Source organism: Falco rusticolus, chromosome 5, assembly GCF_015220075.1.
Source record: "Falco rusticolus isolate bFalRus1 chromosome 5, bFalRus1.pri, whole genome shotgun sequence".
NCBI classification, from domain to species: domain Eukaryota; kingdom Metazoa; phylum Chordata; class Aves; order Falconiformes; family Falconidae; genus Falco; species Falco rusticolus.
Window position 1 is genome coordinate 15,446,881 of NC_051191.1, and position 23,490 is coordinate 15,470,370.

General features: G+C 41.4%; 1 protein-coding gene across 3 annotated transcripts in view; it reads left to right on the forward strand.

Annotated features, from left to right (window-relative positions):
* The first annotated feature begins 20,112 nt into the window (after positions 1-20,112).
* The window catches only part of SRPK2 (SRSF protein kinase 2), a 147,699-nt gene continuing 144,321 nt past the window's right edge, over positions 20,113-23,490 (forward strand). For all 3 annotated transcript variants that reach the window (XM_037387416.1, XM_037387420.1, XM_037387419.1), the window contains exons 1-2: positions 20,113-20,251; positions 20,355-20,439. In XM_037387416.1, coding sequence (XP_037243313.1) covers positions 20,236-20,251; positions 20,355-20,439 — 101 coding nt within the window. In that variant the 5' untranslated portion in view covers positions 20,113-20,235. The remainder of the gene's footprint in view (positions 20,252-20,354; positions 20,440-23,490) is intronic.

Below are 23,490 nucleotides of genomic sequence, written 5' to 3' on the forward strand. Positions count from 1 at the left end.
TAGGCCTGCTGCTGTTCAGCTCCCAGGCTGTCTTGGGGCGGGGGGGGGCATACAAAAAGAGCTATACGTTGTTTAAACATTTCTGTCATCCGACCAGTTACTGGAGCCCCGGTATGTGGATGTGAAAGTAATTCCTTCACCTCTCCCGGGCAAAGGCATATTGTCTGGCTGAAAATATCCAGCTGGGGGGATCCTTCTGCAAGACTTCTACTGTGTTCTACCATGCATCGGTCCAATGTTTTTTTCTCATGTAACGTTTTGCTTCTTTTCTCGTGTGCAGGGGAAGTTCCCTAAAATACTTATTTTTCCTCCTCCAAATTCCTACATTAAGTGCCTTCCTGTCTATAAAATCCTTGTCAGGTAGCTTGTATGTTACAACCTGTGCTTTGTATGATAATTGCCCTACTGTTAGTTCTCCCTATTGACTATGTTCATCTATCATCCACTACCATCAGCTCGGATAAAATTTGGAGTGGTATGAAGTGCCTCACACAGTGAAGAGCCAGCATTTTGAAGGACCTGCAGGTGCTACCACAAGGCGAATAGCTATTAAGATCATTACTATGCATTTCTCAAGTTTTCTAATATATTCAGCAAAATTTCTTACTCCTGTCTCAATACCAGTAAGCAACCTCCAACAAAAGAATTATTTGGCTATGTCTGAGAATCTACAGGCATAATCCTTGAGACCATCCTTCATGTGGTTCAGGGGCTGGAAGGAAGGGATTTCTTGTTCTGCTTCTGAGATAAAACTGAGCCATCCTGGCAAGCAGAGAACATCAGTACTTGAAAGACGGCATGCTCAGTCACCTGCCGTTACGGTCTACCCCTAACATGGTTTGCACGTGTGGGCTAGCAAAGGGCACACAGTCATCACCACTTTCTCTTTCCATTAATCAAGTGTTCCTTTTACGTACAGAAGTATACTGTAAAATATAATAAAAAGATAATGATATGGCTGCAACTTCAGCATCATTTTTTCCCTCCAGTTGGTTTAACAATTAAAAATACTCCATTATAAATGGTCTGATATACCTGTCAGGTGCTATCATTAAAATACAGTCTCAACTCAAATGTGAGTGTCAGTACATTCCCACAGAAACTTGATTTAATGCAACATGAAGGAGGTTTGTTTTGCAGGAAAAAAATATGATCGACCATAGTGATGGCCTTTAATAAGTTTGTAACGTCTTCCTACTCTCAGGCTCCCCAGGAGAGGAAATCGGGGTAGCTCGTATTGGCAGATGGGAGCATAAACCTGGCTAGGAAAAGAACACAGGTGACAAGCATGTTGAGTCAATCTCCTCCAAAGATGCCCCTTGAAAACCCAAAGGTATGAAGCTGAGCTGTTCCCACTGCATAGAAAAAACATAAAATAGAGCAGCAATAACTGCACTCACTCTTCTTCAGTTTTATGCCTCCCAGGGGAACAAACAGGCAGATAAGTTGTAATTTTACACCTCTTTGCACTAGCTGCACTTAACTGGTCTGATTTTTACCTGTCATTAATAGCACCACAGAGAATCAAAATGAAAGAACTATTAAAAGCTTAATGTATTTTTCATATGCAAGTTGTTTGCATTTCTAATGCCCATTTTGAAGGCTTGCCTTAAGCAAATAGTGGAAGTGATAATTTTTTGCTGTGCAAAACCTAAAAGTACAGTATTATTTAAAAAATGGAGAGGTTTGGAGATAGAGAACTTAATGCATAAGGTAAGTAATTGCAGTGAGGAGATTCTTTGAAGAACGTAGAAAACAGCCCAAAAAGAATCATACAGGTTTCCAAAATAATGACAAAAAATGTTTTTCAGAGAACACATTATCAAGGTTTGTATCACTTTAATAAGCTATCATCTTCAAGTTGATTCTTCCCCTTTTCCTTTCCGCCATTCTTTTTTTAAAACGAAAAGCTGCTTATTTTTTAGATTCATCTCTCCAAATCCCTTGGTCAATTAGCCTGCAACAGGAGGAAGGTGGAAAAGCATCTTTTCTAGCCAGAGAATGAGAATTTTAGACAGAGAGGACTGTGGGTTTTTTGACCAGGTTTGTTCCTCTCTAAAAAATTAATGATATAAAGGTAGCTGTAAACAAATCATCAGGCACTGTGCTGAACTGTGTAATTTTAAATTAAGAATGTGTGTGACCATTGAAGATTAAGTAAAACCTTAACCATAGGACTGGCAGGTAACTGTGAAATATGTTTTCTTGTTGTACCTTTGTTTACTGTTAGAAGTTTGATTCAGGGATCTTGCAAAGCTTTGCAGCAGTGTAGACAAGACAGGATGTTGTCGCCCACATATCAAGTATATTTGAGTGGCAGCATTTAATTTTTGTGATGACAGTAAAGAACAAGTATTACAAGAAATAGGAATCTGAGCTGGGGGAATAATTATGTATTTCTGCACCCACCCACAGTTATCTTGGAAGGCCTTTCACCTCCAAAGTCTGAAAGACCTTTCAGTGTGTTTGGGCTGGTGCCACTTGCATGGGAGGAGGAAAACAGCTGAGACAGGATGAAGAGCCTGAAGTATGAGCTGCCAGCAGGGCTGGCTGCACCTGCTCCTCTCCCAAGGGCCACGAAAGAGCAAGGATGCTGAGCGGTGCTGAGCGGGACCGACTCCTGCAGCAAAGCTCTTGCCTCATACCCAGGAGGAAAGGCGAAGCCTGCGAAGGTGGAGGGAGAAAATGAGCTATCCTGGCAGCTTGTGCTGCTCAAGCGCTGGCCTGCAGGGTAGCAGTGTGCTCTTCATATGCCTGCCTGCCTTGCCTGTGCCTACGGTCACATTGGGTTTTTCATGAAATTTTTTGCTGCCTTTGATCACTGTTACTGGTGGGAAATTTTGTCCCCTATTAAATTCCTGGTAAAATGCCTGTTGTCCTCAGTACAACTGGATCTGGTCACTAAAAACACTTTGGAAGCCACAGCATTCATGTCAAAGATGGAGAGACATGAAACTGAAATGCATTATGGAAATACCTGTGGTATTTTTTTACTCATAGCTGTGAATGACTTTAACTCATTCCCCATCATCCATACAGAAAATCCTGCTATCTACATTTGGTTAACTTCTAGGCTGTAGCCACACTGTAGTATTCCCTTTTTAAATGCCTAATTCCTCATGTAGTTTTGGACAATAAAATCCAGAATACAGGCAATCCTCCACCTTTCTATCACCCTTCTCTTTCCTGCTGCTTGGAGATACTATTGATCCTTCATTCACTTACAGAGTTGTCCAAACTGATTAGCATTGGCAAAAGTAATCTCTGGGTCGTCCTGGCTACTTGATAAAAGGAGCACAACTGACTTCAGGCTACTGTCTAGAATGAGTACAGTAAACACTCATGATTCTAAATAGGAAGTAGATAATAGGAACATACTTCACCACAGTGTCCTTTCACAGCAGCTTGTTTAGCTGGGCATTCACTGGGCCAGTGCATTGGTACTGGGAGCGCACAAATTAAGCTCTCTTACGCAGGTAAGGACAAGGACCAAAATCCTGGAAACAGCCCAGCAAAGTTTGCCTGTTATATGGAGCGAGAGACACTTGCCAATTTTTAATCATCGAGCTTAGTGACTTGGCCTGACAACATTTTTCTGTCAGGGAAATTATTTACAGGCAGTTGGAAGGTCTGTAAGGAGGTCAGGAGGCTGGCTCAGTGGCAAAACTAGAGTACGCCTTTCCGTGACCCCGGACTCTCAGGTACCGGCTTGGTGGTTAGCTGGGAACATGGACTATTTTCTAAGAGCAACCACCTTCACTGTAATTTTCATTGTACAAAACTACTTTGTAATTGTTAAATAAGTGCAGTGTTAGGGAGGATTCTGCTTTGATTCTAAGCTTGGCTGTGGGGCACAGTGGAAGGCCTATAGTGGGCTGATGCAGTGGTTTGCTTGATTCTGTTTTGCATGTCAGACACTTGCCAATGTTGCTGATAAACAGCAGAGGGAAAAGAAATATGAAAAAGTTCTAAACCAAGTGATAAAATAGAATATTCATTTTGTATTTCTGCTGCCAGACAGTCAGGCAATCTGTGGAGTTACTACAAGGTTTAAAATGTTGAGAGAAGAATTTCAAATATGATTTTTAGTATCCGGATTACCTCTGAACCTAAACTCTAATATAGCTTTTCACCAAAATGAGATGTTAAGTGGGAAATACTATACATAGACTCTTCTGTTAAAAAACACTTATTTCTGCAGAAAGGCACCCAAAACCTGTACTGTTTGTGCTACTCTGTTTCTGTGGAAACTGTCTTGGAGTGGAGTGAGAAAAACGGGTGAGGGAAGGAGTGGTGAAGTGTTTCTGGCTGAAGTCCTGTTGGCCAGTCAGAGTTTCAGCCAGGGTAAGTCAGACAAGGAAGCCCTCAGTGTTGAAGTTCAGTTTTCTTCCCTCTTCCCCTTAACCTGTGGCAAGGGAGAAGTCTGGTTCAGCAGACACCATTCAAAAAGTGGTTAAGCAATTTATCTGAGTTTTCCCCCTGATTTTTACTCATATTGAAGAGGTGATATTTGCAGATCTTTTTGCAACAATAATTTTAGCCAATCAGTAATGTCAGTCAATAGCTACCTGAAGTGGTGGGAAAAGGTTTGCTCTGAATTGAGCCTTCCATTGAAAGACACGTTGCACAGTCACTGGTCTCTGAAAAGCACCATTGTATCCTTGAAAGGACACTCTCCTCTTCCAAAATTGGAAAGACACCTTTTTATCATCCTGGGGTTCCAAAATATGCATGTTTTTGATTAATTGCTCTGAAAGGCAGACAGCCTTGACTAATAAACTCAGATTTTTGATTTCTGTTCCCTGGTAATTGTTTCACTGACAGTCATACTGCTTTCTCTTAGAGTAAGATACCTTTCTTAAAAATAGTATCTATATTAATGAAGTAATATATTATTAATTTTTTCTATTGTTAATATTTGCCTACTATCTGTGGATGTAAGTCAGGGTAAAAATTCTGACATGATACGGTTGTGATTGATGGCCTTATTCTGTAGAAGGGGTGGTGGTGGTGGTGTCTCTGTTTCTACCACACACACCCAAAAAATGACTGGACTGTCGCTGCTGTCTGAGGCTCCAGGCTGGACAGCTTGGGCATTTTACTGTCTAGCCTCAGTACAAACATGCTGCCACAGAAGACCATATGGAAATGTGAAGCATATAACGTAATTGTCCAAAGTTCAGTAGAGAATTCTGAATTACTGCAGGAAAAGAAGGAATGGAAAAAGCAGCTTGCAAGAATGGAGATTATGGGCAAAAGGTAACTAAGGAAATTACATTATCTTTTCAAAATCAGGTATAAGTGTGTGCAGACCCAGGAATTTCAGAATAATTTCTTACAGGTGGAAGCTAAAGGGAAGGGTTAAAATCACATAGACAGTAGCTGTGCGCGTTCAGGCCTCTGCGTGGAGCAGTGAATACCCACTACTTGCTCTGCTGCTGCTTCAGCTTCTTTGTAACTCTTCAAGTCTCTCTCTAATCGCTATGCAAGGGAGTTAGCAGTCAAACAGGAAGAGAATTAGCTGGACCAATTCAGGGAACCCTGCAGCCCTTTTTCCCTTTGTATGCCTGTAGTGTGTTGTGCTGTGCATGAAAGAAGTGGGAAGGAAAAAGAGAAAAAAGCAGAAAGCCGGCAGTTGGTATCAGGCACTGGTGCTGCCTTCATTCTTTTGTGTATTAATGTTTTCAGAAATGTTTAAAAAAAAACCTTGACTTGCAGTTCAGCCTAACTTTTCAGTTTTATTTGATTTGTAAGCCATTCTGCATTTTAGAAAAGTGTTTATTGTTTATAGTTGGCAGGTCTGATAGCACTCCTCTTTAGGTTATTCGGGCTTTGAGTTTGACAGCTTAAGAAATATCTGTTTGTTGAAGTGCTTATTGCTGTTCACCCATTTGTAATGAATAGGAAGATCAGGCCACACAAAGACATTATCGATACGGTCAGAACGTGACAGAAACAAATACATTGAAGCAACAGTCCATTGACCCAAGTTATGTAGTGCAGAAAAGTGATCACATTTATATCAATATATGCTTTAGGAGACAAATTAGCCTTTTATTTACTGTAATCCGTAAAATTCAGCAGGCACAAAACAGGTGGCATTAATCAGCAGCTATTTGGCTCTACACTCCTCCCTACAACAGGGTCTGGAACTGCCCTTTATGAACTGAGAAAGTGTGAAAAGCTCTCTCCAGTGCATTATACAAGTCCCATTTCAAAATCACGACAGCCAACCTAAGTAAACAACCTCCACAAGAAACACCGTGGCTCACTGCTGCACTGCAGCATCACACAGCAGCCACAGGTGGCCAACGGTCAACAACTTCCCCTCTTTGCATCGGTCCATTAAGTTTTCATGCCACTGTTAGTCATCACTGACCTACAAATAATAATTCCACTCATCATCCTGGTGTTTGTTTTCCTGCTACAGAAATACAGTTGAGGACAGAGTGGCAGTTACAACATGGATTATCTTGTACAAATGCACTGTATTTCTGATGCTTTCTCTCTTGCTGACAACCATGCAGTCTAATAAACTACAAAAGCTTCTTCCCACATCTTGAAGCATCCCTCTACACAGCTGTTCAATCACATACTCACTTAGGATACAAGCAGAAGAGATCCCTCAAAAAAAAAAAAAATCCATAGTAAGTGTGTCTTTCTATAAAATGCATTTATGTAATGTGTGGGCAGCAGCAGCACCCTCTAGCAGCGTACAGTATTTGCCATTGATATGATACTGAGAAAAAAATGCCCTACAGCACACTGCAGACAGATTTTTAAAAGGGTTCTGCTCCAGGTAGGTTGAGGAAATCTGAATAGGCTCCAGGTAGTTAAAGGTAATCAGCTCACAGTGCTGTACCCAAGTCAAAAGAATTTAGGTTCAGGATTTTTCATAACTTTTACAAAAACCACAGACATGACAAGGGCAAGCTGCATGAATATCACCCTGCTCAATAACAGCTTATTGATATAAGCATGCTCCATTTTTCTCAGCAAGGCTTGCCATATAAATACACACTCAAAAGCAGGCAGCAATTGAAACTGTGCCTTAAGCAAAGTTGCAGCTCAGACTAATAAACCCTTGATTTACTTTAAAGAACAAGATGCCAAATTCTGGTTTTCTAGTCTAAGACTGGAGAGTTCACATAACTGACATAGAGACAGTTGTACTTTCTGAGCATGGTGTCCCTGCCCATGGCAGGGGGGTTGGAAATAAATGATCTTTAAGGTCCCTTCCAACCCAAACCATTCTATGCTTCTGTGATTCTAAGAATACCCACAAGAGACCTGTATTTATGTGACTTCAAATATATTTGGACACGCTGATAAAAATGTGAACAGAATTTAAACATTGGGAAGAATGCAGTTCAACTACTCCACAAAAGAATAAATGAGAAGATCTGAACCTGGTGTAAATGAGAAAGTATTATCTTAGAATCATAACCCTGCAATTTCTTTTGCATCCCTCAGTCAGAATCAAGATGTAAGGTTCAATGCCCATTTTAAAACCTCTGTTGCTTCTAATCACAGCTGTTCATTAGCTGAAAATAAATGTGAAAACAATTGAACCAATTTCTGAGCACTCAACATCAAATCTGTAAAGCCAGAACTCTATGATTTGCAAATCATGTTTTCTCAAGTTTGAGAAAGATATGGAAATCCAAAGACAGTGTCCAAATTACTCAATCATTTATAACAATCTCTTCTAATTTTAAATATGATTCAGGTTCAGACTGGAAAAGGTTCTGCACTGAGAGGTGGTTGGTCACCAGAAAAGGCTCCCCAGGGAAGTGGTCATGGCACTGAGCCTGTCAGAGTTCAAGGAGCACCTGGACAATGCTCTTAGTCCTATGGTTTCAGTTTAGGTAGTCCTGTGAGGAGCAGGGAGTTAGACCTGATGATCCTTATGGGTCCCTTCCAACTTGAGATACTCTATGATTCTAAGTTCAACGGATACATTTTAAAGAAAAGATGTAGAAACCCCAGCCAGAAATCCCATTTTTAAACAACTTTGGCAATTAAGATGCAGATAGATTCCATTTAAAAGTACTAAGAAGATGCTGGCCTATGAAACCACTACTTTGTTTCATGAGTAGCAAAACCAGTGAAGGTCGTTTTTGCATAAATTCATATCCTGTGGTCCCTACATCTTGGCACCATAATGCCATGAAAATACTTTCCCAGTCTTTCTGTCTGCCTCCTGCACTTCTTTCCAATACCCTTAGCTCCCTTCCGTATCTCAAACACCTTTTTCCCACCTTGTAATATTTCTAGTTCATTTGTACAGCATTCTAGATGCCACCTTTGTCCTCTGTTTGCGCCTTTTCAGCTTGTTGCTGGACAACAGTAGAATGGGTTGACTTACTGGTGAGGATGTAGCAAGTCTTGCCAAATAGAGTAGAAGGCTCTGCTGAGTTCTACTTCCCTTGCCTTCAATGGAGACATTAATAGTGTCTACCCTTAGTATTCTCATAGTAACTTCAAGACTTTTAACCTTCTGCCAGCTTCATTTGAAATTGGACAATGAATTAAAAAAATATGAGATGGGGATCAATCCTTCATACAAAACTTGTTTTCTTAGTAAATATGCTAACAAAATATTAATACAAATCCTAATTGAAATAAAACAAACCAGGAGTAAAAGAGCAATTAAAGTAGCTTTAGGGATGATTCAGTTAGATATTTCAAATAGAGTGTTAGATTGCTTGCACTCAGACAAATAAATAATTTTCCACTTCAGAAAAAAAAGCTTAATATTATCATTTAGAAAGAGGTTAAATGAGTTATGAGATGAGTAAGTTACTTAGAGTTAAAACTTTAAGAACCTAACTAAAAGTTTCTGACATTTGCAAATGTGCTGGTGCTAGCATTTCTTGACATTTTAAAATGACTGTGTTGTGAGCTGTAGTACTTATGCGGGGGAGAACAATTTGACATATATGTCCATTTAGGTTCAACACTTTTGGTCCTACCAAAGGACGATTTTCCAATTTAATTAAATACTGCTTGAATAAAAATCTATATCTGTGGTTAAGTGAGTATCTGGTCTTCATTAATAGATGTCTTTGTTTTATTGCTTAGAAAACAAATAGAAATGCAGCATGATAACAAACATGAAAAGATAGCTCTTTTGCAAAGTTTTCAGACATTGCAAACATAAATTGTTAGGGTACCATAACCTCATTAATTAAATTAAACCCTCCTTAAAGGAAGAATGTAGTAAAAATGGAGATGTTTTTAAATCTAAGTGCTTAAATATATATATGGGGGCAGAGGTCAAGCCTAGAAAGCACCCACAAAAGTAACTCTTCAGAAACAGGAGATTAATGATATGCTACTTCAAGAAAAACAGGGAAAGAATCTGAAATATCTCAGCTCTTTTACTTTCTGCTGGGGAGGCATCGTTAAGCAGTGATCAAATTTAGAAAAAAATAATTTTTATACACAAGGTATTCAACTAACTCATTATTAATCTAAAACAATCTAAACTTTCTCAAGTCTGGTCTAAACTGCAGAACTGTTGTGCTGCACAATATACCTTAACCCTGGTCCCTTAGTTCCTCCAGACTGGAGACCAGAGCAAAGTGCAGTACAGCTGCTTTTTGGCTTCATGTCCAGTTCTTATTGCACCCATCAAAACCAGGTGGTGGAGAAGGTTGTGTGGCTGGATTTCATTTCAATGTAAGGCTGAGAAATAGCTGGGGATTCTGGGTGCTGAGTTTCAGATTGACTCAGTGCTCTACAGGCCAATGAGACTGTAATGTATTGCCATGTGGCAGACTGTAATTTACAATCTAAGATAACAGAAATAGTTCTCAGCTCTGCAGATCCTGTGTAACTACAGCTTGTATTAACAAATTGAAGCTAACTTTAGCTAGCTGGCTGGCATTTATCCAGCAGTGTAGCATGCTGATTTTCTAAGTTACTAATTCATTCATTCAATAATTTAGCACAGAATAACCACAGGTCACCAATAACAGGCTGCTGCTGTAGTACCCAGGCTGGCTCATTTAAAGCTAACATAGACCTGCTTATGCAAGTTGCAGCTGTACCTTTGTCTGCAGTGGACGTTTAAAAAAAAATAATCAGGAAGGCACTTTGATCCTGACAACGAAAAAGTAAAATTACTAGGCTATGATGAAAAGCTGAACCATTTTTTCTCAGAGGGAGAACTTCAGAGTTACATAAGGCCACTGATGTCCAAAAATAGGACAGGAAAGGAAACATGACTTATACTTTCATACCTTGCTATGTCTTCCTGAAAAAGTCATATTAGGAAAGGTTCTTGAAGTCCCCTGAGTCTAGTCTTACCTGTATAGCTAAGGAGATAAATTAAAGTCATGTTTTGCTTACTTGGTATCCCTCTCACCTATCTTGTGGTGTGAACATGAATTACAGCATGTGCACTGGATATTATTCCGTGGGCCTGCACAACTCTATTGATTTCTATTTTTGTCTGTCTATTTACTTTATTTTCCATTTACTTCCAGAGCATGAGATTCAAGTCCCTGTTTTCACATTGCTTTCTCCATCTCTGTACAGCTATTTCATTGAAGCAATGCAAAAAGAGACTCTGTGGGACAGCTGTGTTCCAGCATGCTGTGAGCTAGCTGGAGACTTGCACAACCACCTAGCGGTCCTCTGCGGTGAGCACAGCGAAGAAGGTAAATCTGGATGGGACATTCTTACAAATGATTACTTTTTGTAAGTTTGAGGAGGAAAGGATCAAGCAGGGAGTAATTCATGCCAGAAAGAGAAAATAAAATGCACCTACAGGCACATTCACACTGGACAGCTTTTGAGGAAGGCAGTTTGTTTCAGACAAGTTAGATTGGGGCAAAAAGGGCCGTATTGCAAGAAATTCCTGCAGCACAGGTAGTGAAGTGGTCACCTACATATGGAGCAGGCCTCAAAAACAACCAGATGGACAGAGACCATGGATTTATCAAAGGATGGACTCATGTAGAAACAGAAGTGATGACAGAGGCACCGGGTAGAAGGTCTGTTTGTAATGGATAGGGTTACACCCATCACCACAGTATAATCTATGCAGATAATAGCATGGGGGACAGCAGACGGCACAGTATGACCCTTCCTTTAGTCAACGATGGGTCTTGTATTACTCCCCTGTCTCCTTTTCCCCCTTGGGCCCCTTATTCTACTGGGTATGTGCACATATGATCCAATATAAATTCCAACTGGGGAAAATGTACTTATGCGATTAACAATTTACTCTAGCCATGGTTTAACTGGTAACTATTAAACTTATTCAAAGCTGGGATTAGATGCGTAGCAAGAACCAAGTGCCTTTCTTTTTACCTATACCTACTGAATTCTGTGAGTGTTGTACAGTTACTGGCATTAAAGCACTGCTCCAGAAAGTGTCCATGGTAAGTCCCACTTGTATTAAGTGAAGAAATAATTTTGTGCTTGCAATGTTTGGTTCCCTGTCACTTTTAGTTTACAGTATGCTTTCCAGCCAAAAAGGTAAGAATCAGATTTATTTTTAGCTAGCCTTGGCATCCTAATTCAATACTCAACTGTAAATTTTCCCCATTCCTGCTTGATGAATCTTACAAATGATTGAAATATGAGAAAATCACAGTAGTCAGTGACATTGCTGGAGAGTGCTAACTTCCTGTATCTGTTCTACAGCTTATTGGCTCTCTCCATGCAGTGGTTTGCTAATCGCTCACCAGTTTATAATAGTCTTCTACCAGACGCCAGGAAAAATTATTTCTTCTTCCAGTCTGGGACTTCCAACTGATTAATATATTCTCATGGCATTTCTGTTTGAAACCGTAACTGGTAAACATCCCTTTTATCTGATGGTCCCAGTCCCTCAGAAAGAGCCTCCTAACCGTCATGATTTCTGTGTAAGAATGCATTAATATGAAATACTGTAGGCTCTGTAGACTGGAAGCATGGGATATAACTTTTTAAACAGAAAAGAGAGATGAAACTAAAGCACAGTAAGCACATAAAATATTGATTTAAGGCTTAGTATGATACAAAATGCTACAGGGTTAATACTTTTTTTCTTGGCTTCTTTCTGTGGGCAAAATCAGATACATATTTGGTAAAAAGGACCCTGATGCAGCAAAGACGTAAAAACACCCAACAAAACCAAAACCAAACCAACAAAGATTCAAGTATAACCTGCTGCAAATAAGCCTTGGGTGCAGGCCGAATGTGCATCTAGAGTTCCACTGAAAAAAGAGCTGGGAAGAAGGAAAAAGTGGTTGCTAATAATTTAGAGAATAACTGGAAAGTTAGGATACACAAGTTATAAAATCAAGTGTAGTTTCTTGAGTTGCTCTTTCCTTTCATGTCCAATAGGCTGCAGCCCCCACATCTTTACCAGGTTGTATGTGATATACAGGGGACACATATTTCACATCATCAGGTGCTTCAGCTGCCTAAGAAAACCCGGATTTTAAAGGGTAATGGTCAACCGTAAACTCCTGAAATGGAAGACCACCTGGACAGATGCACTTCTTTTACATGAGGACCAGACTGGCTTTGGAGAAAAGGAGAATAGTACACTTGCAAGGCAGATTTCCATTACAATTGAGATTATTGTTAATTTCACTGCAAATAAGATTTTTTGCGTATTTTCTTATTTGCAGGTAGATTCCCAGTACCATTTCATATGGTACTTTAGTTTGTACCAGAATTCTTGATCTTGAACTATGTGTTATTTTGAGGAAAGAAGAGACAAGGAGCTTTATTCAAAGTTTTGAACAGGGCAGACAAATATGCTGTAACCAGAACAGTATTACATAAATCAGTATGTGGATTAAACCATTGACAACATCATATTTCCACATGGATTTCAACTACAATTCAAAGGAAGAGACAGAAAAGGTACATTCTGTTCTCCTGGATTTTCAGTGATGAGAGGCATGCTGTAAGTGTATGCGCTGGATTTAGCAGGGTATTGAGTTCACAGTGTCATTTCTTGCTTCTGTCCTCATAGAAATGGTACAGTGCATTCAGAAACGGTACAGTTCATTGTTCCATTGAATGCAAATAGTGTCGAGTACATTCGTAAACAAATAGATTCCGATGTATCCTACCATCAACTAATCAGATGTGCATGCTATTACCATTTTGCAGCTGGTTCTTGCCATTATGCTTTTTCTGCTCTTTTTGCAGTTGTGTTCTTACTTTAAGAATAATGCATAAATTAGGACAGAGGAGGAGATTTTAGGGAATGGATTTATATGCCCATTGTAACTAGTGTTTGAAGGGAATAAACCCCCTTATTTTCCAAACAGGCTAAAGTCAGGTATCTGGACAAAGAAGAAATCATTGTCCTACACTGGATTTCTTCTTCACTGGGAATTGAAATAGCCATAATCCTTTAGTTTCGTTATTAATCCCTCTCTGTATCAGGGCAGCTCAGCTAGTAAAGTATGGAGTGTTCTGGAAGGTGGGTAAAAATCCTGATACTTAGAAGTTACTCTAAATAGATGGACATACTGTTTGAATGCAGTTTTACAGTGTAGCTATCTTAAAGACCTGGCTTGAGAAAATACTGCAATGAAGACATACTCTTTGCTGACGATATTTACATTCTTAATGTTTGTTATAATATTTTTCAGCTCTGAAGGCAAAAGCATGGAATATTTCCTACCACAGTCATTTGTGTTACTACAATGAATGGCAAAGTGGGTGTAAAACATGATTAAATCAAACCCAAAAGATCAAGCCCACTGAATTCATTTCTAAGAAACAGTGCACAAGGCCAAATTGCAATGGATTAATTCTCTGTGCTTTGAATGAACATAGCTGACTGTTTATAATATTTTCACTGTTATTTGGTGTTATGCATCTTATAGTAGGAGCATAGGGAATTTCATGTGCCTAGAGGTGGACAATCGGTCTTTATTCAGTTCTTTGAAAGTAACAAGGTTCATTTATGAGTGGTCTTTGTGAAGGATGTAAAGAAATACTGGTTGGCTAACAAGCCAAGCCAGTTCTACTTTTATTATAACAATTAGCCGTAACATTTTCTGCTTTTAAAAAATTCATTTGCTATTTTACATGCTATAGATATGGCATAGACATATCCAGATAGGATGAAACTGAATGGCTGGTTCACACATGTTATGAACCAGGCTGGTAATGCCTATGACTATTGAAGCTGGCTGACATTTCACTTTGTAAGATCCAGTTACTGTTAACTTTTTAAATTTTAATCATATGGGATGAACTATGCCATGCTGAGTAATGAAATAATCCATAATTTTTAAGGAATGTTGTTTTGATCATATTAAAAGAATTCTGAGACACTTCTTGGAAATACCCCTCTAGCACAGTAGCTCCTTGGATCCGGTATGTGGACAAGACTAAGCCAAAGTGGCACTGTTCTGTGCCTTAATAGTAAACAACAGTGTACTGATAACTGTAGCTGCTAATGCATGTTGCCTGTGTAACTGAGCCATCCTTTACCCAAATTGTTGCTTCCTACAAAACAGGACATGCTTACTCTGCTGTCAAGAAGTTCTTGAACTGCACCCAGACAAACCAGTTTGGCCAGTGCTTCTTTACTGGCCATTCCCCTAACAGAAGTTTATTTCAGAATCCATTGTAACCTGAAAGTTTGTAAATGAATACCAGTTCTTACTGAGATGCAGTAGGGTAATGGCTGTTAATTTCCCAGAAAGGTGTTGGCAAGGGCGTTGTAGCGATGTCACACTGAAGGATGTGTGAAGAAAGGACATCTGGGGCACTACTGACATAACATGGCATCATCCTACTAGTCAGCTGGTGTCTGATTTTTCTGAAGGCTGTGAAAACATCTTGGATCAAGCAGAAGTACAGAGGAGGTTGTGGAGAAGAAAGAAGCTTTATTTTTATTTATTTTCAATTTATTTATATTTATTTTCAATTGCTTCTGTTGGAAGAAGGGTTCGCCGGAGTCAAGAAGACGCTCAATATGAGTTATGCATCTTGCTCAACTTTATCAGTTTCTAACACTACTTATATAGAACCGATACACATGCATATTCGTAAAGCAGAAATATAATTGGTTAGTAGTCTCTAAACGCGCACGGTTCTCACACCCCTAATTATCATGACTAAAATAAGCATTCTATCCATGTAGCTAATTGTGTTGCTGTGCTTCAGCCTTGTAGTTTGTTACTCCCTATATTCCCATACCGGTCCCTACCTTTCTTGGCCCTGCACCTGCTTTCCCAGCAGCTGTAGCTTGTTACAGCCACGGCCTGTTGGCACAAATAATTACTTGGTCTCAGGATTCAAGAATAGCTCAGGGCTACCTTTCTTGTTAACTTCAGCACAGCAACTTCAGCACAATTCTGATTACAGGCCTATTCTAATACCAGGCCTGGACTGTGCATATCTTCAGAGATTCTAAAGCCATGCTTCTGCAGCCATTCTTCTGCATGCTTCCTCTTACATTAAGCTTGAATTTACAGTTTTTCCCTTTTGTTTTCATTGTGACTATTGCAGTCCAAGCCAAGCGAAGGGGAAAGTGGGTAAGTCCTGCATCTGATTTCTTATGGGTTCTCACCTTACTGGTTGGCAATCCCTAACTTCAAGTAGGAAGCTGAGAGTTCATAGAAAGAGGCCTTAATATCAAAGATGTGCCTTTGCAATCTCTGTGAAAATCTTCTCAAATTCAGCCAAATTATGAGACTTTGTAAAACAGCCTTTTGCATATGTTGGATAGAGACATGTGAGGGTTTAATACTTAAGTCTCAAAATATTCCACGCTCACTTAGCAGATAAATCTCTCATACACATGACCAGACTGCATAGCTGCCATTCAGAGAGAAATAGCAGGCATGAGTCCAAACCATCAGAGTTCATCATTGCTGAAGAACTTTCCCTATAATTGCTTGTGTTGTGTTTTATCAGGAAACTGAGAGCAGTCACTAATCTTTCAGTGATCCTCTTTTCCCTTGCTGACCCTTAATCAGTATGAAGGAAGAAACCATCCAATTTAGAGAGAAAAAAAGGCAATAGATTGGAACAAGGGATGAGGAAGGTTGAGATGAGAAGGGCAAGCTGGGTAATGAGCTGGGAATCAGCAGAGGGGCCTTATGAAGAAATTTAAGACAAGGAGCCAGGAAACTGGAGGAAGTTTGATTGAAAGGGTGTTTTGGAGCCTGCTGGAAGTAATGGGGGAAGCTAGAATGAGTCATTCTGGAAATCTGGGTACTAGAACAAATATTATCATAACAATATTGCCACAGTCTGTTTTAATCCTATTTCAGATCTCAGTTAAGTCATGCCAGTTCATGCCCTATTTTAGACTTTGTATAATACATATCTGGGTTGATGTAACTATTTCTGGGTATAGGTAAATCTTTAATTTCATGTCAAATTGGTGTTAAACTGGTCTGCTTTGTCCTTTATATCTTTCTTCTTTTATTAGTAATCCCAATTGACTTGATAAACAAGAATTCTCTACCAACATTAACTCTGTGCAGCTGGCATACACTGTACCATTTTCTAGATGAAGAAAATGAGTCAGGTGAATCATGTAATTTGCTTTAAGAAGAGCACAGTAAATCACTGAATGAGCCAGGAATCTAAATTCAGGAATTTCTGACCTGTTTTTTCTGGAAATCCCAACTCATGCTTCCTGCTATTTTTTCTTGTTACACTACTGAGATAGCAAACCTACTTTTCTCGTTTAATATGTACATTGCTCCCACTAACATTAAGTGGCTATACTCAAGCAGCGATGAGCCTCCTGACTTTAAAAGCAAAAGCAAACCCAGCTTACTAGTTACCGTTGCTTAATACTTCCTGTCTTCAAGTTTGTTGTCTGTGTTGCTGAAAACCAAGCTCAGAATTGTCCTCTTTGCTTTGTTTACATGCTGAAGGGGGGGAAAAAAAGCACATTGGTAGCCAGAAAAATTTTTAAGTGAACAAGAGAAGAACAGACTCATTGTTTGTATGCCTACACAAGTGTATCACTTAAAGAAATGCAGAATGGGGGTGGGAACTGAAGGAACAAGAGACAAGCATGAAAGGCGAGAGGATGAGAAGGCTGGACTTGCATATTAATGAGAAGTCTCCTTTAATTGGGAATTTCCTTTCACTACATTGTTCTTTTTCCACCACCCATCGGTTTTTTTTTCTTCCTCTGCCTTATGTGTTATTTCTCATTTGTTCCATTCTGTTCAAGCAACATGAAGTTGGCTCATATCCTGATTTCTCAGAAAGTGCAGTTCAGAGAGCATGCTACGACACAGTGGGAAAAGCAGTGCTGAAAGGAACTGGTACAGAGATCAGGGCAAAAGCTTCTAACATCCCTTTGCTGAAGGAAGAATTTAAAATTATTCTCAGAAGGACGACAATATCGTGTTTACAGGATTGCTGCTAGGTAACTTTTTATTCCGTACAAATGCGTTCCATTCACATCTGAAAAATTAATGTATTTTTGTGTAAGTGGGTTATCAAAGCTAGATGAAAGGGAAACAAACCAAACACCTGTGGGGTGTCAGGTGACTGGTCCAAACTATTATAAACAGGTAAAAATGTAATTACATAATTTGATAATTTCTCCTTCTTCTCCCCTGATGTTTGCACTTAAGATCACCTAAATTTGCTGTTGTTCCTGCTTTCTGGGTATGTCATGTAACCTAAATCTCACAGTGTCCTTCCCCACAGCAAATGAGCTCTGTGGTAACCCTTGTAGTAAGACACCTGTTCCCATATTATGTTCAAAGAGAGACAGCCAGAAACAGATAATTCTGACCCACTCCACTGTTCTTTATTTATGTTGTATACTGATTTTACAAATGCTTTCTTTTGCTATTTAGTCTGTCTTCTCTCTTGACTCATAATTTATTTTTGGAACAGTGAAGTTACATGCAATAAGAGATATATTGAAATAAAGATGGAGAATTTCACAGAAATGTGTGGGTTCAAATAAACATAATCCAGGGTAGATCCATTCTTACCCACCACATATCTTGAATTATTTCTATAATATTTTGAATTTTCACTTAATGTTTATGTTCTCAGGAAGGGAGTTATACTCTCAAGAGTCTGAGAAATAAGGTGGGGGTTGTTTTTTCTTTTCTGAAACACATCTAGCCTCTACCGGCCTTCATTTACTCTCCAATTACTTAATTGCACATGGTAATTCTCTATACATCCATATAGTCTCGGTGATTTGTTTGCATTTCTGCATAAGCATTCTCTGACAGGGGGTGGGGTGGGGGGGAGGCAGGGCAGGGAATAAAACAAAACCCAGGAAGAATACAGTCCCAAATATGTGTCTATTAGAATTGAAAGAAATTGACTGTGTAGTATAAAGCCACCTGGTCCTAACATAATTCCCTTTCTGTGCACTAGCAGATTGTTCCCTTGCCCTGATTATGTTGCTGACATTATGCTCATGAGGGAAATTCCTTCCTGACTCCAGATTTGGCGAATTTATAATCCTGTTGATGTAAGCAAAGCTCACTCTACCTGTCTAAGACCCAATTGTCCAATCCGTCCTACATAGAAACCTCCTGTTGAAGTCCATAGAATTGCACAGGAGTAGCTGAAAATACGATTGGGATGCTGATATGGTTTCTGCTCTCTAGGCATAGCTACAAGGTAATGTTAAGCCAGCACTGCCCCGACAAAGAAAAAAGCAGTCTCACCATTTTCTCCATCATCAGCTGCTTGTCTCTACCATTCTCTGTCCAGGCACAAGTATTCATGCAGGAGCACAATTTAACCAATACCGTTAAAATTAGTCTGGAAACAAAGGGTAAATCTGTCATCTGCTTTTTAACATTCCACTATTACTAATTTTCACACCCCTAAACTTTCTCAGCAGAAAGCCTTTAAAATTTCATAACAGTGTTCTGTTTCTTGATCTATCACACCGAATTATCACTCAAAGACTAACCACAACAAGGGAGACGTAACATACCAATATTGCACATTACCAGAGTTGTAGCTTATACTGAAAATGTTTGTTTATGAGGGAGGATAGGACACAACTTGTTTTGATTTAGAAATGCAGCTGCGGTGCCTTGTAAGAGCTATAGTTTAGGAACTTCATGGTCCTATTTTTTTCCGTTCACTAGCTTCTCTAGTCAAGACAAAAAAGCATACATTGGGGCACCTCCTCGTTGTCTAGCTTTGTCTGTTTGCCTCCCACTCCTAAACTGAATTAACCATAACTAGGGATTTGATTTCCTGTCTAGCTGAAATCTCAGTGATCCAATTACTTAAGACCTGCAATTACTGCTAGTTCCCTTCACTCTCGTATGTTGACCACAGCTGCTTTTAGATCTTCATCCTTATGGATTCTTTGTCTTGCTATTTTGGGAGACAGTTGTGCCTCCAGATTTAATGGCTGTCCCCTGTAATCTTTCAGTTACTATGCCTTTCAATTCCAGTCCCACATGAAGGTAAGCCAGGCAAGCCTCACACTCATACCGGACTTTTTGATATGACCCAGATCATTTTCTGCACCAGGTGACCGACACAAGGTTTCAGTCATAAATGCTGTCAAAAGCTGAGCCATGCTCTGCACAGCCCAAGTCAGAAGCAACAGTTTTCAACAGGTCAGGACTAGGCCAAACCAGAGTAATGCCCAGTGCTGGGAGCAACAAGACATCATCGGCTGGGAAAAAAACATTGCCCAGAGTTGTCCATCAGTGAGAAGCAAGTAACTTAGTGACAATCAGAATTAAGGAAATCTAATTTCTCTGGATTTGTGTCATGAGGTTAATTGGTTGTGGCACCTAACCCCACACAAGTCTGGGGACAAACGAAAGCAGGTCTCACCCCAGCTGCCGGCGGGGAGGTAGGCTGCCGCCCTCCTCTTGTCACAGCACCCAGCAGGGCGGGTCACTCCGCCACTCCGACCTGAGCACAGATTTTCGCAAAAATAATTTCCAGTCGGTCGCACGACCTGAACGAGCCCACCTGGGCGGCAGCCGCAGACCCGCGGGAGGGCGAGAGCCGCCCGCTGTACCACCGGGCCGGGCGTTGCTGCCCGCTCCGCGCCTCAGGTGCGCTGCCGCCAGGCCCGCGCCGCCACCTGCCGCCGCCCCACCCCCGCCTTTCCGGCCGCGGCCCCGCCGGCAGCGCTGCGCCTGCGCACTTGGCGGCGGCGCGGGGCGGGCGGCGCGGGTGGTGGCAGTTGCCGATGCTGCCGGCCGGTGCCCGGTGCGCGGTCGCGACTGGAGGCGGCGGGGCCGGGGCGCGGTGTGCCCGCCGAGGAGTGTGAGGCGCGGGACGATGAACTCGCGCAAAGGTACGGTGCTGTGCCGGGCTGCGGGGCGGGAGCGGTGGGGCGGGGGGGCTGCGCGGCCGCCGCCGCTCACGCCGGCTCCCGGCTGTTCTATTCTCCCCGGCAGTGCTGGCCCTGCAGGCCCGCAGGCGGCGGCCCAAGCAGTCCGCGGCGGCCGGCAGGAGGGACAAGCACCCGCCGCCCCACAAAAAGTGAGTACGGGGACCCCCTCGACCAGCCGGGGCGGGGCCTCCCCCCCGGGACGGCGTCGTTGTCCGCCCTTCCCTCACGCTGCCCTCAGGCCGCCCCGTACCGCCTGCCGGGGCACTCCAGCTGCCCGGCCCCGCTGCCCCCCCGCGGCCCCGGCCCCCTCGCTTGCCTTCGGGGGGAGCTGCCCCGCTCCCGCCGCCGCCGGGACAGGCGGCAGCTCCCCTGGCAGGACGCACCCCCCGGCTCGCCCCGCACCGCGCCGGGGCCGGGCCGTCCCGCGGGGAGCAGCGCCCCGGCCCCCCGGGGATCGTCCCCGGCCCTGGCCCCGGGCTCAGCCTCCCTCGGGCCGGCCTTCCTCCCCCGTGGGAAGGCCGGTCGCTGCGGGCTCGCCTCTGAGGAAGCCCTGTTGGTCGGTCGGGGACCTGCACAGGCTCGGTCCTTAAATCCCGCGTGTCCCTTTCGAGTCACCCTCCGATTCTCTCATCTTCGTGGTCTTCTTTCTCTCCTTGGGCTGTCTGCGCTGAGATCTCTTTCTGGAGGCGCTGTCCCATCCATAGGCAGCACTTTCAGCATTCTTGGAACTGCCTGATACACCCGTCCTGCTGTCTGCCTCCTGCGCTGTAGCGTCAGGTTATTTCCCGTTCCCAGATGTGTCTAACTGACAGCAATGCCGATGCCAGTATTATTTTGTTGTTGTTTAAATCTCTGTTGGTCTCCCAGAAACAGGCAGAAGTCATGATCTGTTTTTTTTTTTTTCCCTGTCTTCCTCTAACTTTTCATGTTCTTATCACTGTCCAGTTCATCTTTTCTCGTTCTCACAATACCTGTTTTCACTGAACCATGTGGGAACATTCTTCCATCTCTATAGTGTTCCCACTTTAACTGCTCTTTCCTAGGATAATGTGGCTTTGGACTCCTCCCTATTTTATTTTTTCTCCTCATAGGATTATGTGCTTCTCTCACTAACTTCAACTGTATTTTGTTTAGTGGGACTTTACTGCCGACTCATTAAGTCACCAACAGACTCTTGTCTTTGTTGTTTGGGGATCTAGGCTGCCTGCTTTGTTCTGACAGGGAAACATATGTCCTGATGTTTCTTGTCCCCCTCTCCTCCTAGTTGGCCAGTCTGGGAAGTTCACTCAAATCCTCTAGTCTGGATGAGCTGGGAAGCAGGGTGTAGTGGATGATTTGATATATATGTGAAGGGGTAAAGATGCTGCTGTGTGCTATGGCAAATGATTCAAGGGCAAGGTTTTTTTCTTTCTGATTTCTATAGAAAGAAATAATAATACATCCCTGACCCTGGAGGTTGGTTGTTTATTTTTTTTTTAGTTAGGATGAATGGGCTTTTTTTCCCCTTTAAGGTGGGTAAAAATAATGTAGGATGAAGTGCTGGTGTAGTGGTCATAAGGCTTTGACAGCTAACTTTTGTTCACATCCTGCTCTGCTACTGCTGTTTCCTCCAGTGTTGTATGAAAGCAGCATTATGCTATCAGTTGTGTGAGTTTGAAGTTACTGTAATGGAAATAAATTTTATGTGCAAGATTGGATTGGTTCCCTTGTTTACAAAAACCTTTTGGAAAGTCAGTTTGTAACATTACATGGATTTGTTTTGCCACTTTGAAAACATAAATAGGTTAAATTTCATTTTAACTCTAGGTTCAGAATTTTGTAGCTTTCAGTTAAGTCTTAACCACAAGGTTATTAATAAACTTCTGCTCTACTTAGATGATACAGCATTTAATACACTTAGTGGGGCTGCCTTGCTGAATGACTTTGTCAAAAGTTTGCTTTCACAAACACTTAGGAGGTACAGAACTGGTACTCTTTTTGTGTTTGCTGAAGAAACTGGCTATGGTTAAGTCAGGGTGCACAGTCAGTAGCTGGCCTTTTGCCATACTGAGTCGGCATTTCCAGATGCAATGGCCCAATCTGTTCAGTTGCCTCGGGAAACAGTGGTTTTGCTACGGTAGACAACAGAGCCATCATTTCTCTTCTGCTGCGTATGTTTTCTCTTCTCTTCATACCACTTGTATGCTATGGAGACCTCCTACTCTGTTTTATGCTTCTTTAGGAAAGGGAAACTCCTTTCAATTTTTTAACACTCCTTGCATATGGCTAAATAGTTTAGGCTCCCAAAATAATGCCAGCATTAAACATTATTTCAGAAGACAATCTCAACAAAAGTATCTCTTTTGTCCTGTTCGTAGCTTTGCTTTAAATTCAACTGTACAGCATATACTAGTCTGTTAGAGCTGTACAGATTCTGCAAAGCACATCAAATGCTCAGTAGCTGCAACTGAAAATGTTGATTTGAGGGGTGGAAATTCTATACCGTAAATTCCCTGTAGTGAAATTGTTAACCATGTAAAAATGGTTACTTGGTTTTGAACCCAGAGCTAGTTGGGGTTTTTGGTTGGTTGTTTTTGTTTTTTTTTTTGAACTGTCATTCTTGGAGGTCTCTTCTCTGCCAGGTCCGTAGCTTTATGGAGCAACTTCCATTGTTGCTGGTAACAATGTGCTTCAAAGGAACGGCAGGATTCCTTTTCTGGAATTGGCTAGGAGAGTTATATTGCATCTTACTTGCAGGGTTTTGTTTGAAGAATATTAAGATGATGACACAAGACGAAGAAAAAATTACAGTGCTTTTTAATGCTGAATAGCTTTTTTCTGTTATGACCTTAATTGCCACAGAAAGCTGTGAGATCAGTCTTACTAACTGCTCAATGTTGATGTCTTAAGTCAATGATGAGAACTGGTGGAGGTGAAACCCTATTTTTCTATGTAATAGGGTGGAAAAATAAGAAAGTAAAAGTTAAGTGGCTCGTGTTCTGAAGAGAAAGCACTTTGTTTTGAATCAAGACTGTATCTAAAATTGCGTGTAATAATAAAAGCTACTTGGTATTGCCTTACTTTGAATTCAATCATCCAGGCTACTGAAAAAGAATAATATATCACTATTTAAAGGTGACAGCACTTGATTTTGGTTATAATAGATGGACTTGCATGCAATATGTACAAACTTCTTGATGGTGTCTGAAACATGCTTTGTG